We start from the raw sequence: 16374 nt of genomic DNA on the forward strand, positions 1-16374 counted from the left end.
AAGTCTTTAGATATCACTGTAAGTGTCACAGATGTTCACTGTACTCAATTTCCAGGAGGAAGTTGGGCCTTGGCTTCACACAGTCTTAGCCTTCTATCATGAGCTGAGTCTCCACCTTGGTGCAGCTTCAGCCATTCAGCACAAGTATGGCTGATTTGTGACCCACAAGGAGTTAATGCAACCCAGTTTAACCTTTACATGTCTGCTGATCCGTACGTTTGACTACCTTGTATAAGGTACCACTTCTGTTTGTGTAACGTATGGACCAGCATCACATAGCAGCATTTAACAAGCAGTCCATTCCTTCAATGACCGAAGGCATATTGCCAGTAATCTCTAAAATAACCTTGTATTCTCACAACTAATAAATTATTCATATTACAAGACATTATTGAGAAAAGTGACAGATTCTTAAATCAAGATGACTTAGGTGGCCAGGCCATGTGGCATGAATGGGAGAGGAAAGAAGAGTTTACAGGAATCTTGTTGGGAAACCTGGTGGTAAGAGACCTGTAAGAAGGTCAAGACGAAGATGAAGGGATAACGTTGAAATGAACAGAAACTAAAGGAAATTGGTAAGGATGGAATAGATTGGATTGATCTTACCCAGGATAGGGAGAGATGGAATGCTTGTGTTGCAGCCATAAATGTTCGGGTATAAGAAGGCTAGAGAGTTAGTTAGTTAGTTACAAGACTTTAGATGTGGTAAGATATTAATATACACATGTTTATTTCATTTTATTAATTTCAGTGATCACCGTCATCATCATAATCGGAAATTTTAGTTATTGGCTTGGCAAGTTTCCAGGCTGTGTTGGTATGCCGATGGCCGCTAGGTGCGCTGCTGTTGCTGGATTGTCTACTGTGTTGTCTGCCATTGCATTGTTTTACTTGCTCCAGTACATGCCAAATATGCTGGGATTATCCATTATCAATATTTAGCATAATGGTGCGAGTTTCTTTGATTTTTGTGTCAATTACAGTATGTGCAACATGCTTGGGAAACATTTTCTTGATTAGGTGGTTGCTATATCTGATGTGTTTAGGTCATAATGGGTTGGGTTCCTTTGGCTCCCTATCCCAGCACATTTGGCTTCCATTACTGGAGCAAGTAAAACCAAGCAGTGGGGGCACCTAACAGCCACTGGTATTCAATATGGAATTGTCAATCGTAGTTCTACAGTTCTCGTGTTGTAAAATTCTAGTAAAGCTTTTAACACACAGTCCAGCCTCCCCAATGGTGTAGTGGTAACATCGTCGCCTTGTGATCAAGGGGTCCCAGTGGCGGCACATGGCACAGTGGTTTGGATCCCACTTTAAGCTGTAGGTCCAGTCCCGATTAGCCTTTCTGTGCATAAAGTGAACTTAAAACCACAAATCAATCAACACACAGTCAAACACAATTTGTTGATATCCAAACATAAATATTATAACTTTGGCACTTAGTTGTAAGGTGGTTTGAATCATATTTATTTAATAGAAAACAGAGAACATTCTTTCAAACTTTACCCTCACAAATCTCCAAACTTGTCGTTTTAAAGGCAAGGGTTCCACATGGCTTACTTTTAGGACCATTCCCTCTACACTGCAGACTTAAATAAGGGTATAGAATTTTTCACACCACACTTCATGCAGACAATATACAACTGTACTTTTTGGCTACACTGCTTGAGAGCAGCATATCCTCCCTCAATACCAATTTAAATAATATTTACATCTGGTGTACATCAAACAGTCTTAAAATAAACCCTGACAAATCGCTTTACATGCAAATAGGAATGAAACAATCTCAAAACATTGATATATCCCAAAATGAATAATTAAACCATTCCTTGTACGAGTTCAGCAAAAAAATCTTGGCTTGATTCTTATAGATTCACTGGACTGGACTAGACAGATCATATCAATGCACAATGTAAAAAATCTTAGATTCATCCAATCATAATTTTGGCCATTATTTGATTATGTGACATAGTACATGAACCCAAACTTGTGAAAAAAAACCTCAACAGGAAAATTCAAATTGCACAAAATACATGAGATATATTTTTTCCTGGCCAAAGGCAATCACATTTTTTCCATTTTAAATAAATACAAGATTTTAAAATACACTTTTCATGAATCTGTGGATGCCACATTACTCTGAAGTTAACTGAAAAATTCCAAAATGTAGCTCTACTATGTACCTACAATCATGCCAAGTATAGCTGAGTTTGAGTTGGTTGATTGATTGATTGATTTAGTTTATTTTACTTCGCGTTTTGTGCCTCTTGGCTAATTTGCGAAGATGGGGATGAGTGATGAAATGATGAAATTGATGAATCGACATTCACAAACAATCAAGCCCGACCAGGATTCAAACCCGGGACCCTTGGCATCGCAGCGCGATATGCTAACCACTCAGCCACAGGGTCGGGCAAGAGTTTGAGTTGGTGTTTTAAGTCCACTTTATGCACAGTAAGGCTAATCGGGACTGGACCTACAGTTTAAAGTGGGATCCGAACCACTTGTGCCTCCACCGGTTATCGAACCCAGGACCCCTCGATTGCAAGGTAATGACGCTACCACTGCGCCATCGGGGAGGCCCCCAAGTATAGTTGAAAATCGTACCATACTTTATGAAAATAATTATTAAAATGTATTACACAATAGCATAAAAGTAGCACTGCCAACTATTCCAGAGTAGGGTATCGATTTCCAGCAATCCTTATGTAACCTAGTTACTTCAAGTTTATACTTACTACAAAATATTACTCTTTGGGAAACTTTTTCTTTTGATTTTTTGTAAAAATCTGCAAAAATATTAAAAAACATAAAATTTGGCTCTAAAATGTATTTTTTAAACTTCCACCTGGCCCTGTATGACCCCTACTTAGCACACAGTGCCAAAAAAGTATGCGGCAGTAGAACATGTATATCTATGCAGAGTACCTAAAATACAATTATGTTTACTTAGCATATTGTTGAATTAGGGTACTCATTGGCATCTATCATGCTTTTTTATTATTATTATTTAATATTATTGTGTAATACAATTACATTTTATATGAACTATTATATCAACACAACTTCATATGGTTGTAGAATCGTACCAGTACTACATTATAGAATTCCTTTTCTTCACTTTATCATATTACAGGGGCTACTTGAATACTAAATAACCAGCTGCATACAGCTTTACAGAAAAATGTGTGGATGCTGAACATTAACAAACTATGATCATACCTTTTGTGTAGTTCCAGTAGAGTTGGTGGTTGAGGTGGTTGTTCGTGTTGATGTCGTTGTTAATGTAATTTTCATTGGTGTCACTCCCACTGGTATAGTCACAGTTCTTGTTGTAGGTTGTGGTGATGTAACAGTTGGCATCTGCAAAAAATTGGATTATACATAAATATGTTCCTGTTTACACATGTATTATTATATTGGCATGAAACTAGAAGAACTGTCTTATAAGTCAGGTCCTTGCAACTGTCTGTACTACCACACTCTTCAACAAAAATAATATTTACATAATGTAGTGTGGTAAATAGGGCTACACAGCAAGCAAATGGTTAGCACTTTTGCATTTATAAGGCAGGAGTGTTAATCCTACGTTTAATCAGGGTTGCTATGAATTTTAAGGGAGAGACCCCTAATAACCTTTCGGCACCCAAAGCCATTTTCACATGTAAGCCTCTCGGTACCGAGCCGATTTTGAGCAAAATGCAGAGTTTCAATTAAATGAGTGTAGATCGGAGACTAATTGCCCTAGAGAGATGAGTGATATACCGTTGTACGCGGAATGAACCAGAGATTCAGACTATATGAAATTTATGAAAATTCGGCGTATATGTGGCAGGGGGAGGGGCTAACTTTCAAAATTCCAAAATTTCGGGGAAAAAATTTGGTTCCCGCACCCTCCCCCAAGAAAAAAGTACATGACAGTGTCGACATGCACATGGAAATGATCGCTGACATGTAAGGAACACAAAAATATTTGCATTATTATCATATGACCAATGTAACTTCAGTTGTACCCCAGAAAGGAATGGTCGGCACGCCACTGATTCAAGCTTCAAAATGCAGCGGTACATTGAAATGACTTTAGCTCAGAGACTATTTGCCCTGGAGATATGAACGATATACCGTTGTACGCAGAATGAATCACAGATTCAGACGATATATAATTTATGCACATTCAGCATATATATGGAGGGAGAAGGGGGAAATCAACTGAAAATACTTTTTTTTTTTAAAAAAAAAAAGGGTTTCGCCCACCCCCCGAAAAAAAGGATATGAAAAGTTCAAAATGCACATAGAAATTATCGCTGGCATGTAAGAAACAGAAAAATATTTGCATCATTGTCGTATGACCAATGTAACTTGAGTTGTACCCCCAAAAGGAATGGTCGGCACGCCACTGATTGAAGCTTCAAAATGCAACGGTACGAGGGTCATTATTTATATTTTGAGCCTAACAATGAAAAAACAGGAATTTGGCATTGAAAACTGCTTTATTGTTTTTCGAAGTATTCTCCTTTATGGTCAATACACTTTTGCATTCGTTAGAACCATTTGTCAAAGCAGTTTTTCCAATCTTCTTAAGACACCTCCATAATATGGTTTTTGAACGCATCAACGGCGTCTTCCGCCGACGAAAATCGTTGTCCACGCAATTTATTCTTGACATTCGGGAACAAGAAGAAGTCATTGGGTGCCAAATCAGGACTGTATGGCGGATGACCCATCAATTCGATTTTTTGACTGTTCATAAAGTCGGTTGTTAGACGAGATGTGTGACAGCTGGCATTGTCTTGTTGAAGAATGATCCGACGGCGTTTCTTTGTTTTCCGTATTTGACCGAAGACCTCTGGCAAACAAATTGTTGTGTACCATTCAGAGTTGACTGTTCTACGTTCCTCTAAAGGCACAGTTGCCACATGACCAGTTTTCCCGAAAAAACAGGCGACCATTTGATTCGATGTGCTTCGAGCGCGAACAACTTTTGTTGGATTGGGTTCATCTTGAAACACCCATACAGTCGACTGCTGTCTACGTTCCGGCTAATATGCATATATCCATGATTCGTCACCTGCTACAATCTTATATACGTCTTTTGAAGCACCACCATTGTATTTATTGAGCATTTGTTTGCACCAATTGACGCGAACGTCTTTTTGAGTTTTTGTCAAATTGTGTGGGATCCAACGAGAACATACCTTTCTCACAGCTAAATGATCATGTAATATTTTATATATGCTGGTGGAACTAATGCCTATGGTTGCCTCAATCTCACAGTATGTCACATTACGATCTTGCAGTATTAGGTTTTGCACAGCATCAATGTTTTCTTGAACAACAACTGATTTTGGACGACCTTCGCGAATCTGGTCGGTGAGCGAATGGCGGCCACGATTAAATTCGTTATATCAGCGTTTCACAGTGGCAAAGGATGGGGCTTCATCGCCAAATGTGGAAGTAAGTTGATCGATGCACTCTTGTCTTGATAATCCATGTCGAAAATCGTAAAAATCATTGCACGAAAATGTTCACGAGTTAATTCCATTTTATTGTTGTCGCGCAATCTCCAAGGCAACATAAACAACACAAATCAAGCTATTGACAAAACATTTGAAGTACGTTATGGTCAATAATGCCAGACGATTCCGTGCAAACGTCAAATCGCGCCTAACTTCAATCAGTGTTGCCAAGGCTCAAAATATAAATAGTGACCCTCGTACCTTGAAATGACTATAGCTCAGAAACTAAATGCCCTAGAGATATGAAAGATATACCGTTGTACGCAGAATGAATCACAGATTCAGACGATATATAATTTATGCACATTCGGCGTACATATGGAGGGGGAAAGGGGAATCCCTTCAAAAATACTTTTCTTAAAAAAATGGCGTTTCCCCCCCCCCCCCCACCCAAATGTGGATTTAAACGTAACAGATCAACTACAGATCAAATTTTTCACATCAGACAGACACTTGAAAAAAAGTGGGAATATAATCAAAATGTCCATCAGCTATTCATTGATTACAAAAAAGCATATGATTCGGTCAAAAGAGAGAAATTATATAATATATTAGTAGAGTATGGAATACCTAAGAAGCTTGTTAGTATGATAAAAATATGCACCAGTGAAACAGAAAGTAAAATTCGTGTGGGTATTAATATGTCTGACAAATTTACAATTCATGATGGGTTAAAACAAGGAGATGCATTATCTCCATTGCTCTTTAATTTTGCCTTAGAATATGCTGTTAGGAAGGTAAAAGAAACTAAAGAAGGACTAAAATTAAATGGTGTGACTCAGTTGTTAGCATATGCAGATGATGTAGACTTACTGGGGGATGATGTGAATACAATTAAGAATAATGCTAAAATATTTTTCAAAACTGCTAAAGAGATAGGTTTGGGAACCTTCGGGTTTAAGAAGGCTAGAGAGTTAGTTAGTTAGTTAGTTAGTTCCCCCCCAAAAATGTGAAAATGCACAAAATGCAAAATTTATGCAAATTTGGCGTATATATGGGGGAAGGGAGAAAACATCAAAAAATTATTTTAAAAAATTGTCACCACCCAAAAAATGTCCTCGCACTTGGGCACAAATCGACACCTACGCACAACATTCATGGACGAAAACCTAGAACGCAGTGAAAAATGAGCACCGATTCTTGCAGCTGCTTGAAATTCTATTTTTAGACAGTGCAGGGTAACCCCTGTCGCAACTTGTGGACACTTGTGCTAAAAAAACAAAGGTTTCCTTCAGCATGCTTCGAAATTCCATTCTCACAATGCAGATACAACAACCAGTCTTCCCCCTCCGCCACCCGATGCTTGCACCCTCACGGAAAACTTTCATTTTGACATCGGATACTGATAAACAAGTTTCCTTCGAATGCAGTTAACAGATGGGAGTGAAAAGCATTGCTTTAGAACAACAAAGCCCATCTTCCTTTGTCGGCAAAAATTTGACCTTGAAAAGCGAAGCAAAAGAGAAGTCCCTTTTCCCGCCTTTTCACCTCCATTTTCATGAAGAAAAAAAACGTGCAAGAAACATGTGTTAAATACATGTGTTAGGAACAATATAAAAAAAATCAAAATTCTAGCCAAAAATAGAAAAGTTATAACGTAAAAACTACGACCTTGACACAGCGTCTCGATCGAGACGCTTGGTACCGTGAGGGTTACATTTGGGTATCTCGATCGAGATGCTTCGGTCCCAAAAGGATAAGTAATCCTCTCACATCCCATATGACAATCTTTTCTGGGATGTCAATTGCCCATATTTGAGAATTTTTGAATGTATCAGTATTTCTAAATGCATAGATTATCAACTTTTCTTTCACGGTTAGTGGAGCATTGTGGGACAGATGGTATGCAGTTCTACTTCCCAACATATGGCTGTGCTTCCTCTGCACTCTTTGTACTCAGTAAGGATGGTGCATGGGTGCTGTTGTAAGTTATATTCAGTGTGTTTCAATATGACAAGGTGAGTGGTAAACATAACATCTTCTGATACAAAAAAGATGAAACAACTGTGAATATTTTACAAGCCGGGGTTGGACAAAGATGGTTGAAGGATAGTGATAATAAATATAAGGCAAGATGCAAACATTGTAACAGAGAATTTTCAATAGCACATTGCAGGTTCAGTAATGTAATGTCGCATGTTCTAGGAATGAAGCACACAAGGATAAGAAAGTATCTTCTTTGTGTTCAGCAGGGTTTAGTAATTTTTCATAGGAAAGGACTCTTCTGGAGATGAAAAAGTGATTAAAAATATTTATAAGGCTATATCTGAGATGGTATCCAGAATTTTTTGGACTGGTGCTGCCATCTGGACAACAGTTGCAGGAGCACAAATCATATCTTTGGAGTCAGTGTACAAAGTTTCATGAAGGTGGGTGAATGTACTACTCATTCACATCCCTTTATTTGAAGTCGTGTACAGTGGAACCTTGATTTTACTTTTTTTAGGGGACCAAGCCAGAAAAACTTAAAATTGTGGGGAAAATGTAAAATTGAGGAAAATTTTACAACATTTTGCTACGTTGGGACCATGAAGATTGAATATATAATGCAGGAAAATGTAAAATCCAGGAACAATCGGGGTTCCACAGAATGGGGTGTGTGGTGGTGATTCTGAAATAGATCCAGACAGGAATAAAAAGTGCGCATCAAATTTTGAGTAAATCTCGGGGAAAGGTGCAATAACCATGATTACACTTTTTTTTTTAGGAAGAAAGCATGAGCTTTCTTGGTTGGTTCAGAGCTGGTCGGACATACATTAAGGACAATGAATACACAGGGAAGCCCCTCAGATGCACAATGCCTGACATTGTTGCCAAAATTGAACAGCTCAGTTGTGAGGATCAACATCGAATCATTCATCACCACGCTAATGAGCTAATGAGATGGGAATTGGGACATGTCAATGGCTTATGCTATTAATTTTAATTAATTTTGCAGCAAATATGTGTGCCAAAAATTAATTCCATAATTATTGTAACTAAATGTATACAAAAAATATACATTTCGTTACATATGTAAAAAGAAGTGAAGCGTCTCTCATATAAGTTGTTAAATTGTCATGGTTTTAGTTTTCACCACTAGAGGTCAGGTTTTGTTGACTTCCTTTTGATATATGCTGCCTCCTAGTGGCAATTTTCGGCACTATAATTGCAAGCTTGTTTGCTGTCGATAAATCACTTTCACTCGGCATTTGAATCAGCTGGAAGGAACATCGCTTTCTAGACCGTGCAAGGCGAAGTGGGTTACGTGACCCAGCCACATTATGCACGAGACATTTCGTCTACTCCATCTGTAACACAGCGCCATTTGTAATTTATGGCAAACCATGTGCTTTGTTTGAAGAACTTCGTACCATGTACTTTTCATTGTAGTCACACATATCCTAGGTGTGTAACTCGCATCATGACAAAATACTTCAGATACGTAATTTTTGTGATTAAATTAACTTAAAATCAGTGATTGCCGAAAGTGTTTAAACAAGTGGGTTACTCACGAACTCTGTTATTTCCAACAAGGCCGACCATAAATATGATCGATAAGAACTCTCTTTTCGTTGTTATCAGTAAAATGCGATAAACTTTTAATGTTCCTCCAATTTCGAACTTTAAAGTGCGAAGTCAAAATTAATGTTTAAAATTGTTCATGTCATCAACCTTGACATTTTTGTGCATGCACACGTTCTTTGCTTAAAGCTACAGTTTACAAGTGACTTGAGAATTATCATTATAAAATAACATACGATTGATAATTCCCCAAGAAGAATGCAAGCAAAAAGCCGTAAAATGAAAGAAAGAAAATTACGTTATTAAGTACGGGCAAAAATAACTTATCCATCCATTTCATCTCTAAGATAAATTAGCTACACATTCCTTATCCTAGTAGCATTAAAAATGGTAACAAAAATGTTAATGTAGAATTAAGGTTACAATATCAGGGTAGCTACCATTTTTTGATTATGAAATTCCCTGACTTTTCCAGGTTTTCCAGACCAGAAATATTTTTTTTCCAGACATGTTTGTCGTCATGATTTTTGCTTTTGAACCTCATGTTTTTCAATGAAATATGCAGGCACGTTAATTATTATGAATATGAATATACACAGTTATTAGCTGAAAATTTACCAAGTGATTAATATAATGCTATTCAATGAAAAAATAAATAACTATTTTCCCTCCCCATTTTCACTAAGTCATTACAATTAAGGTGGTGTAAAAAAATCAATAAAAAAATGTGGCATATATCAAAGCTTTACAATGTAACCTGTATACAACCTCAATTAGCCTATATCAATACAAATGAGAAACAACAGAAAATTAGGTCATGTACCTTTAGAAAATATGCAATAAGTTTAATGATTATATTTTTTAATTTATTGAAAATAGTACATATTACGGAAATTCAGAACTTGAATGGGGCCGGTGACCAACCATACACCTAAAAAAAATATATACGCGGGCCATGCTTTGGAATCAAATATCTCCATTATTTGAGTTTTCCACATGCTGGAACCAATTTTATACCGTGTTTGTTACAACCTGCCCCGGTTCCCGCGCTAGTTGCTCCCTGGCTTTTCTCGGTGCTGGGGAAAGTCAAAGCCAGGCAGCCAATTAAAATACGCAACGTCGCAACAGCGTCTACGTAAGCACCTCTCTTCTGGCTTCCATTCGCTCCTCGCTGCCCAGCAGACGATTTTTTCCTCGTTTCTCATTGGCACAGAAACTGTCGAGCGCTCCCTAGCGTGGGAAAGGGGACAAGTTGTAACAAACATGGTTTATATTATGGAAAACATCAAAATCTGTCTTTTAAAAGGTAACAGTTCCGAATGTTTTATGATTTTTTTTCAAATTTTCCTAGCAGGAAGACTAATTATCATAGAATTTTGGCAATCATTGTGACACGAAATTTGAACCTTCCTTAAAATAATGAGCACTATTTGGATTTGAAAAAAAACCTTCAAAATGACCTTACTCAATCATACACGCTTTCCATGGACAAGGTATTCTCCAGTTGACAAACGACAGTAAGTATCGTAAACTAGTGGGAATGAATGTAGAAATAAATCGGAACCTTAGTAGAGTGCATTCAGGGTCTTTATTTTTATTCTAAGACAACCAAACCTGACATTCCTAACCTAACCATAAAAGCATATATTCACAAAATCTTAAGTAATCGCTAAAACTCTGCAGTATGTGTTAACAGACATAAATCGAAATCGAACCATGTAAAAGTTGCATTTGTAGATTGACGACATCGTAATAAAACAAAAGGAACTTGGGCTTCACCACTTTTCAGCATAATTTCATTCTACACGCAAACAATACGTAAAATTACTATCGGCATGAAACCAACATTCCTAACCTAACAATGATATGTGACCAGCGTACGTTTAATTCCTCTATTTCACACCAGTTTTTAAAAAATAAATTCGTTCTACATGCACAAAACATGTGCATATTTGAATAATGACGTCACTGATACTGCATAAAATCACTAATTTCTCGGGTGTAACACATCTCTGCAATGTAAAAACTACGACAACGAGCAAATGAACTACTTGATCAGGTTGCTTCTGAACGGGTCACAAACGAAGGACTCAAATTCACAGAACGGGTTCACGGGGGGAACGAAGTAGTGAGTCCCTTTGTTTTTACTCGGCATCCGCACCTGTCCAGTGTGACATCAACTACAGCCAGTTACGTGAAATTCTGCTCTTCAAGCTTTATTGCAGATCCAAAACCAATGAACTGTCTGAACACCAACCTGCTCTGCTTCACGTATCAAAAGAGAACGGTTCCGAACGGGTGTGTTCTTGAAGAAAGAAAATTTCCTCACCACACACAAAGATAAAGCAACATTTTTTCCGCAAGAAATTCTGAGGATGGCTGGTGCGTAGGTTTCGTCTTGAGTAGCTTGTTCTCTAAGGAAAAATCTCACGCCTCTCCAAATTCCAGTCTTTGAACAGGTTCACAAGAACGAGTCGCAAAATGAACCTAGATCCAGGAACCTAGATCCGAGAGTGAATAAATATAGAATTGAAATGCGAAGGAACCATAATTTTGTACGTAACAGACTAGAAGTCATAATGATGAGAGGAACAAGTTTCTGAACTGAATCTTTTGGGGGGACTGGAATCACAAGAACCGAATTCGGAAGTGGAAATGAATCATTCGTTCATTTTGTAACTGGTTCTCCTGAAACTCCAAAATGCGCATAAATTCCAGAAAATATGCAAAATTCCCTGACTATTCCCTGACCAACCAAATTCCCTGACTTTTCCCTGTTTTCCAGGTTTTCCAGTCGCGTAGCAACCCTGAATATAGAAATTCTCAAAAGCCATATTCTTTTTGGAGTTACGCCAGCTTTACAAATCTAGTCTTATTAGAAACAAAGAAATATTAATGGTTCTAGTTAGAACTTGAATGCATTTTATACGTTTTTGGTGCAAGCAAGCACATGTGCCTGTATACGGGATAACTGTATATAAATTTGAATCCAAGTATTACAAGAGTGATTCATGTAGATATACTCATGAAATAATTGTTTGAAAAAGGTTGATTTAAATGTTTGTCGTTGTTGAATTTATTTACTCTCACGTGAGTGCTTGTTAATGGACAATGTAAGTATTTTCCTTTGGCATGAGCACTAACGTAATGATAAATTGCATGTCTATTGTACTAATATTGAAATGATTGCATAAATGAACTTTTTTTTTAAAAAAAAGGAACGCATGCGCTGGCATGCTTGATTCATTTGTGTTGCATGAGTACAGCATTTACGTTACTTTGTTCATGCGAGAAGCACGTATAGATTGTAAGAGTGTTAATTATTACCTATTGCGAATCTATTTAGCATCAACAGTGCCTGATTAATATTGCTTTTGGGAGATACACGGAATAGGGTTCTATTTTGGTTGCATGTTTGAATTGTACTATTGTAAAGTGGGGGTTGGATCCATATTGCTCTCTTCCCCCCATTTTGCTTACTAGTCTCTTTTGCATGTTTTCTCATGTCAATGAAACTAAACGTGCTAAACAGACTGAACCTCATAGTTTGTGATTACTGGTGGATTTTCGAATCTCTTAACATCTTTAGCCTTAGCATGCTACTTCCTGTTACCATCATCTGGGCTAAGATTTGGGAATCTTACCGGACGTTACATTATATCTCAGCTCTTTTCATATTCCAATTACCTCACATGTCAACCTTCAAATATTTCAAGGCAAAACTTTGGAAGATTGGTGTGGTATAATTGCAATGTAATATTTATAAATTAATAAATACGGAGAAACTAGTACTCACTTTTATCCGCGAAGCTGTTTTTTCCTTCTTTTTCGATTAATTTCAGTGGCCACTGCCACCATCCTCGTTGGAACTTGCTGCGCTGTTGCTTGGCGTGCGTCTTTTGTTCGTAGTTCTCTGGCTGCCGCTAGGTGCGCTGTTAGGTGCGCCGTGCATCTTGGTGCGTCGTCTGCTATTTCCGGGCGATAACTGCTGCAGTAGTGGAATCCAAGTGTGGTGCGCTTGCCTGCTATCGATGTTTAGTTCGTGCGGGAAGTGCATTATGGCGTGCGTTTCCTTGATTTTGGTGTCTATGAGCGTGTGGGCAGTGTGTTTGACTCGAACCTTTTGAATTTTATGGCTATTGTATTTGATATGTCTAGCAAGACCAGTAGTGGGTTGGGCTTTTTTCGCATCTGCTAGGTGCTGTTGGATTCTTTCATTGACAGATCTGATGGACCTGCCGATGTAATGAGCCTTGCATTCACACTCTGCATCATATACACCTGGGTTGTCAAGGGGAGAGAGGAAGTACCGTTTGTGCTTGTTCAATTTATCAGTTATTTTGGAGTTGGGTTTGTGCGCTACTTTGATGCCAAATGGGAGAAGGGCTTTGGCTATGCGGTTGGAAGTGGTGGGATGGTAGGGACAAACTAAACATCGATAGCGGGCAAGCGCACCACACTTGGATTCCACTACTGCAGCAGTTATCGCCCGGAAATAGCAGACGACGCACCAAGACGCACGCCAAGCAACAGCGCAGCAAGTTCCAACGAGGATGGTGGCAGTGGCCACTGAAATTAATCGAAAAAGAAGAAAAAACAGCTTCGCGGATAAAAGTGAGTACTAGTTTCTCCGTATTTATATACTACCGCGTCTCTATTTTCCCAATTATGAATATAAATTAATGTTTTTAAATATTCTGAATAATTTGTAATTGCATCAGCATTGGTTCAAAGTGGCATCATATTGTGCACTTATGTCGCAAATTCATTCAACATCACTTATGCTGTAAATTCAGACACCTGCAGAAAAGTGGAACCAAGGGAGGACGGAAGTTGCTACGAACCTTACCACAAATTCAGATAGGCAATGACTGAACTCGTGGCACAATGGCCTTTGATTGATTGAGTTAATGCTTGAAGTCCACTTTATGCACAGTAAGGCTAATCGGGATGGGACCTACAGTTTAAAGTAAAATCCGAACCACTATGTGCCTCCACCAGGTATCGAACCTGGGACACCTTGATTACAAGGCAACTGTATCAATGGCCTTTTATTTCTTGACTGGAGTATTCTTCAAGTAGTTTTTGGGTTCTCTTCACAATGTGGGAATCGAACCCACAACTACATCATGCAAAGGTGTGTTAAGCAGGAATCCTACACACTATATCACATGAAGGAACAAAGCACTATGGGAACAGAAATATATAATGAGCAACTATTTATAAAAACGATGAAATAATCTGAATTCTCTGTGGTAAAGACTAAGAAAAAACATTCATACCTTGGGTGGTGGGGGAGCAGGTGGTGAAGGTGGACGAGCAGCTGCGGGCACTAGAGGTTCAAGTGAAGAAGATCTTCGCCTCTTCCTTCCCTTCTCTTCATCCTCCTCTTTTATCTGGATAGACATCCCAGGAGGAAACATCATCATGTTTGGAGTTGGGCTGGAAGCACGCTGAGCTGTTTTGCTTCCTTCTGGGATATTAGGTTGTGCTGGAGATAATTCTTCTCCTGAAATAGAGAACATTTTTTATATGTACTTCACAAAATATACTCCTAGAGTTAGACCATGTGCACGCAGGAGATAGCAAATTGGCAGACAGTGATCTCTTGAAGGGATTGGAAATCACACGGTCAATGCTTCCAATTGAGAATTGCTTGGTAATCTCTTGTCTGTGTACATCTCACTTGCAATAGGTAGAGGCATGCATATTTCATTTTTGACAAAAATGCAAAATGTGAAATAACACATAGTAATGTTAATTTTTATCACAAATTGATGTGAAATGAACTGCAAAATGCAAAATAAACTCTTAAACACGAAATTTAGGGTTTATTTACCGATGTGACACCTTCTGAGGTCTGAATTATCCTGTGAGTTATGCAAATCATGGAAAATTGATTAATTCTGCTGTAAATATTTGAGAAACAAAAATGGGACTCCTTTACAAAGGAATAAACTTTATACTCTGGTAACTACAAAAATGTGCTATTAGATGTGAAATGTTAATTTTGTGTATACATGGGGAACACACGTTGCCCATCTTTATGCAACACCTAAACAGCCCAAGACCCACAATCCAATTCACCATAGAAGTGGAAAATAACAGAACTATACCCTTCCTAGATGTACTAGTTACAAGGCAAGACCACACACTTTCTACAAAAGTGTACAGAAAACCTACCCATACAGGACAATATCTAAACTTCCTCTCCAACCACCCCAAGTCCATAAAAACCGGCATAATAAAAACACTCGTGTACTGAGCAAAAAAACATATGTAAAACCAAACAGGACCTTGCCAATGAAAGGAAATCACTCTACAAAGATCTCAAAACCAATAACTACCCACACAAAATAATAAACCCGATAATATGAACAGAAGAAACAACAGACCCACTTCCAAAAGAAAAAAACACTGGCCATGATCCACACACCATACATAAAAGGGATATCCGAAAGAATCCAAAAAATAACCAAGAAATACAACATCAGAATTACATTCCACTCCAGAACACACTCCGATCCAACCTGATCCACAGCATCCCATGTGAATGCGGGAGAGAATGCATTGGGGAAACATGCAGAACACTTGAAGCGAGGGTTGGGGAACACAAAACAAACCTCAGGCTGGGATACTTTGAAAGATCCAAACTAGCAGCCCACGCATGGGAAAACAGCCACAAAATACAATGGGGTAAAACACAGATAATAAACAGGGAAGAAAATGGCTACAATAGAAAATTAAAGGAAACATCACTTATGACTGCAACATCAGAACCGATCAGCCAACCCAGCCTAGAGATCAGACCAATATGGACACTATTAGTCAGAAACTTTTTCAAAAAAAACAATAGATGGCAGCACTACACGAAACGCATCCACGTGTCATACATTTACCCACAGAACACAACATAAACACTAAAAAATAGTGAACAAAATTGTACAAAAATCATAAACAACGGGACCCGAGTACACAATTGGGACACTATCTCTCCATACACCTAAGATCTCATGCACAGTCTCTATAGATTATTCATATACATTGAACAACAACCTCCCTTCACGTCCTTTACAGATACATATCCAACCTTCTTTGGAAAGTCAGCATACAAACAAGCATCAGTGTACAGAAGGTCGTTTCATGTCCATGGTAACGAAGTTAGAACCCACCTCACCTTAAGAAAATCCGTGATGCCACCAGCGGTGGTGCTCCACGTGATACAACTGTTTTGCAACAATGGCCCTGCAGCGGAGTTTCCATTGGAGGAGACTGCGTTGAAGAACACATTGGTCCAAACGATCCCATTCCTCCTGACAAGCTTTCCAAAGACCCTCAATTGTGCGGGGCC

The 16374-nt window shown here is 38.4% G+C and overlaps 1 protein-coding gene across 2 annotated transcripts in view; it reads right to left on the reverse strand.

Moving 5' to 3' along the window:
* LOC145987882 (BRCA2-interacting transcriptional repressor EMSY) overlaps positions 1 to 16374 on the reverse strand; it is a 143211-nt gene that overhangs the window by 83926 nt on the left and 42911 nt on the right. For both annotated transcript variants that reach the window (XM_083122669.1, XM_083122668.1), the window contains exons 5-6: positions 14306 to 14532; positions 3226 to 3366 (exon numbers count right to left, since the gene is read on the reverse strand). In XM_083122669.1, the coding sequence (XP_082978795.1) occupies positions 3226 to 3366; positions 14306 to 14532 (368 nt within the window). The remainder of the gene's footprint in view (positions 1 to 3225; positions 3367 to 14305; positions 14533 to 16374) is intronic.

This window comes from Lepisma saccharinum, chromosome 5 (assembly GCF_977018435.1).
Source record: "Lepisma saccharinum chromosome 5, izLepSacc3.1, whole genome shotgun sequence".
Classification (NCBI taxonomy): Eukaryota; Metazoa; Arthropoda; class Insecta; order Zygentoma; family Lepismatidae; genus Lepisma; species Lepisma saccharinum.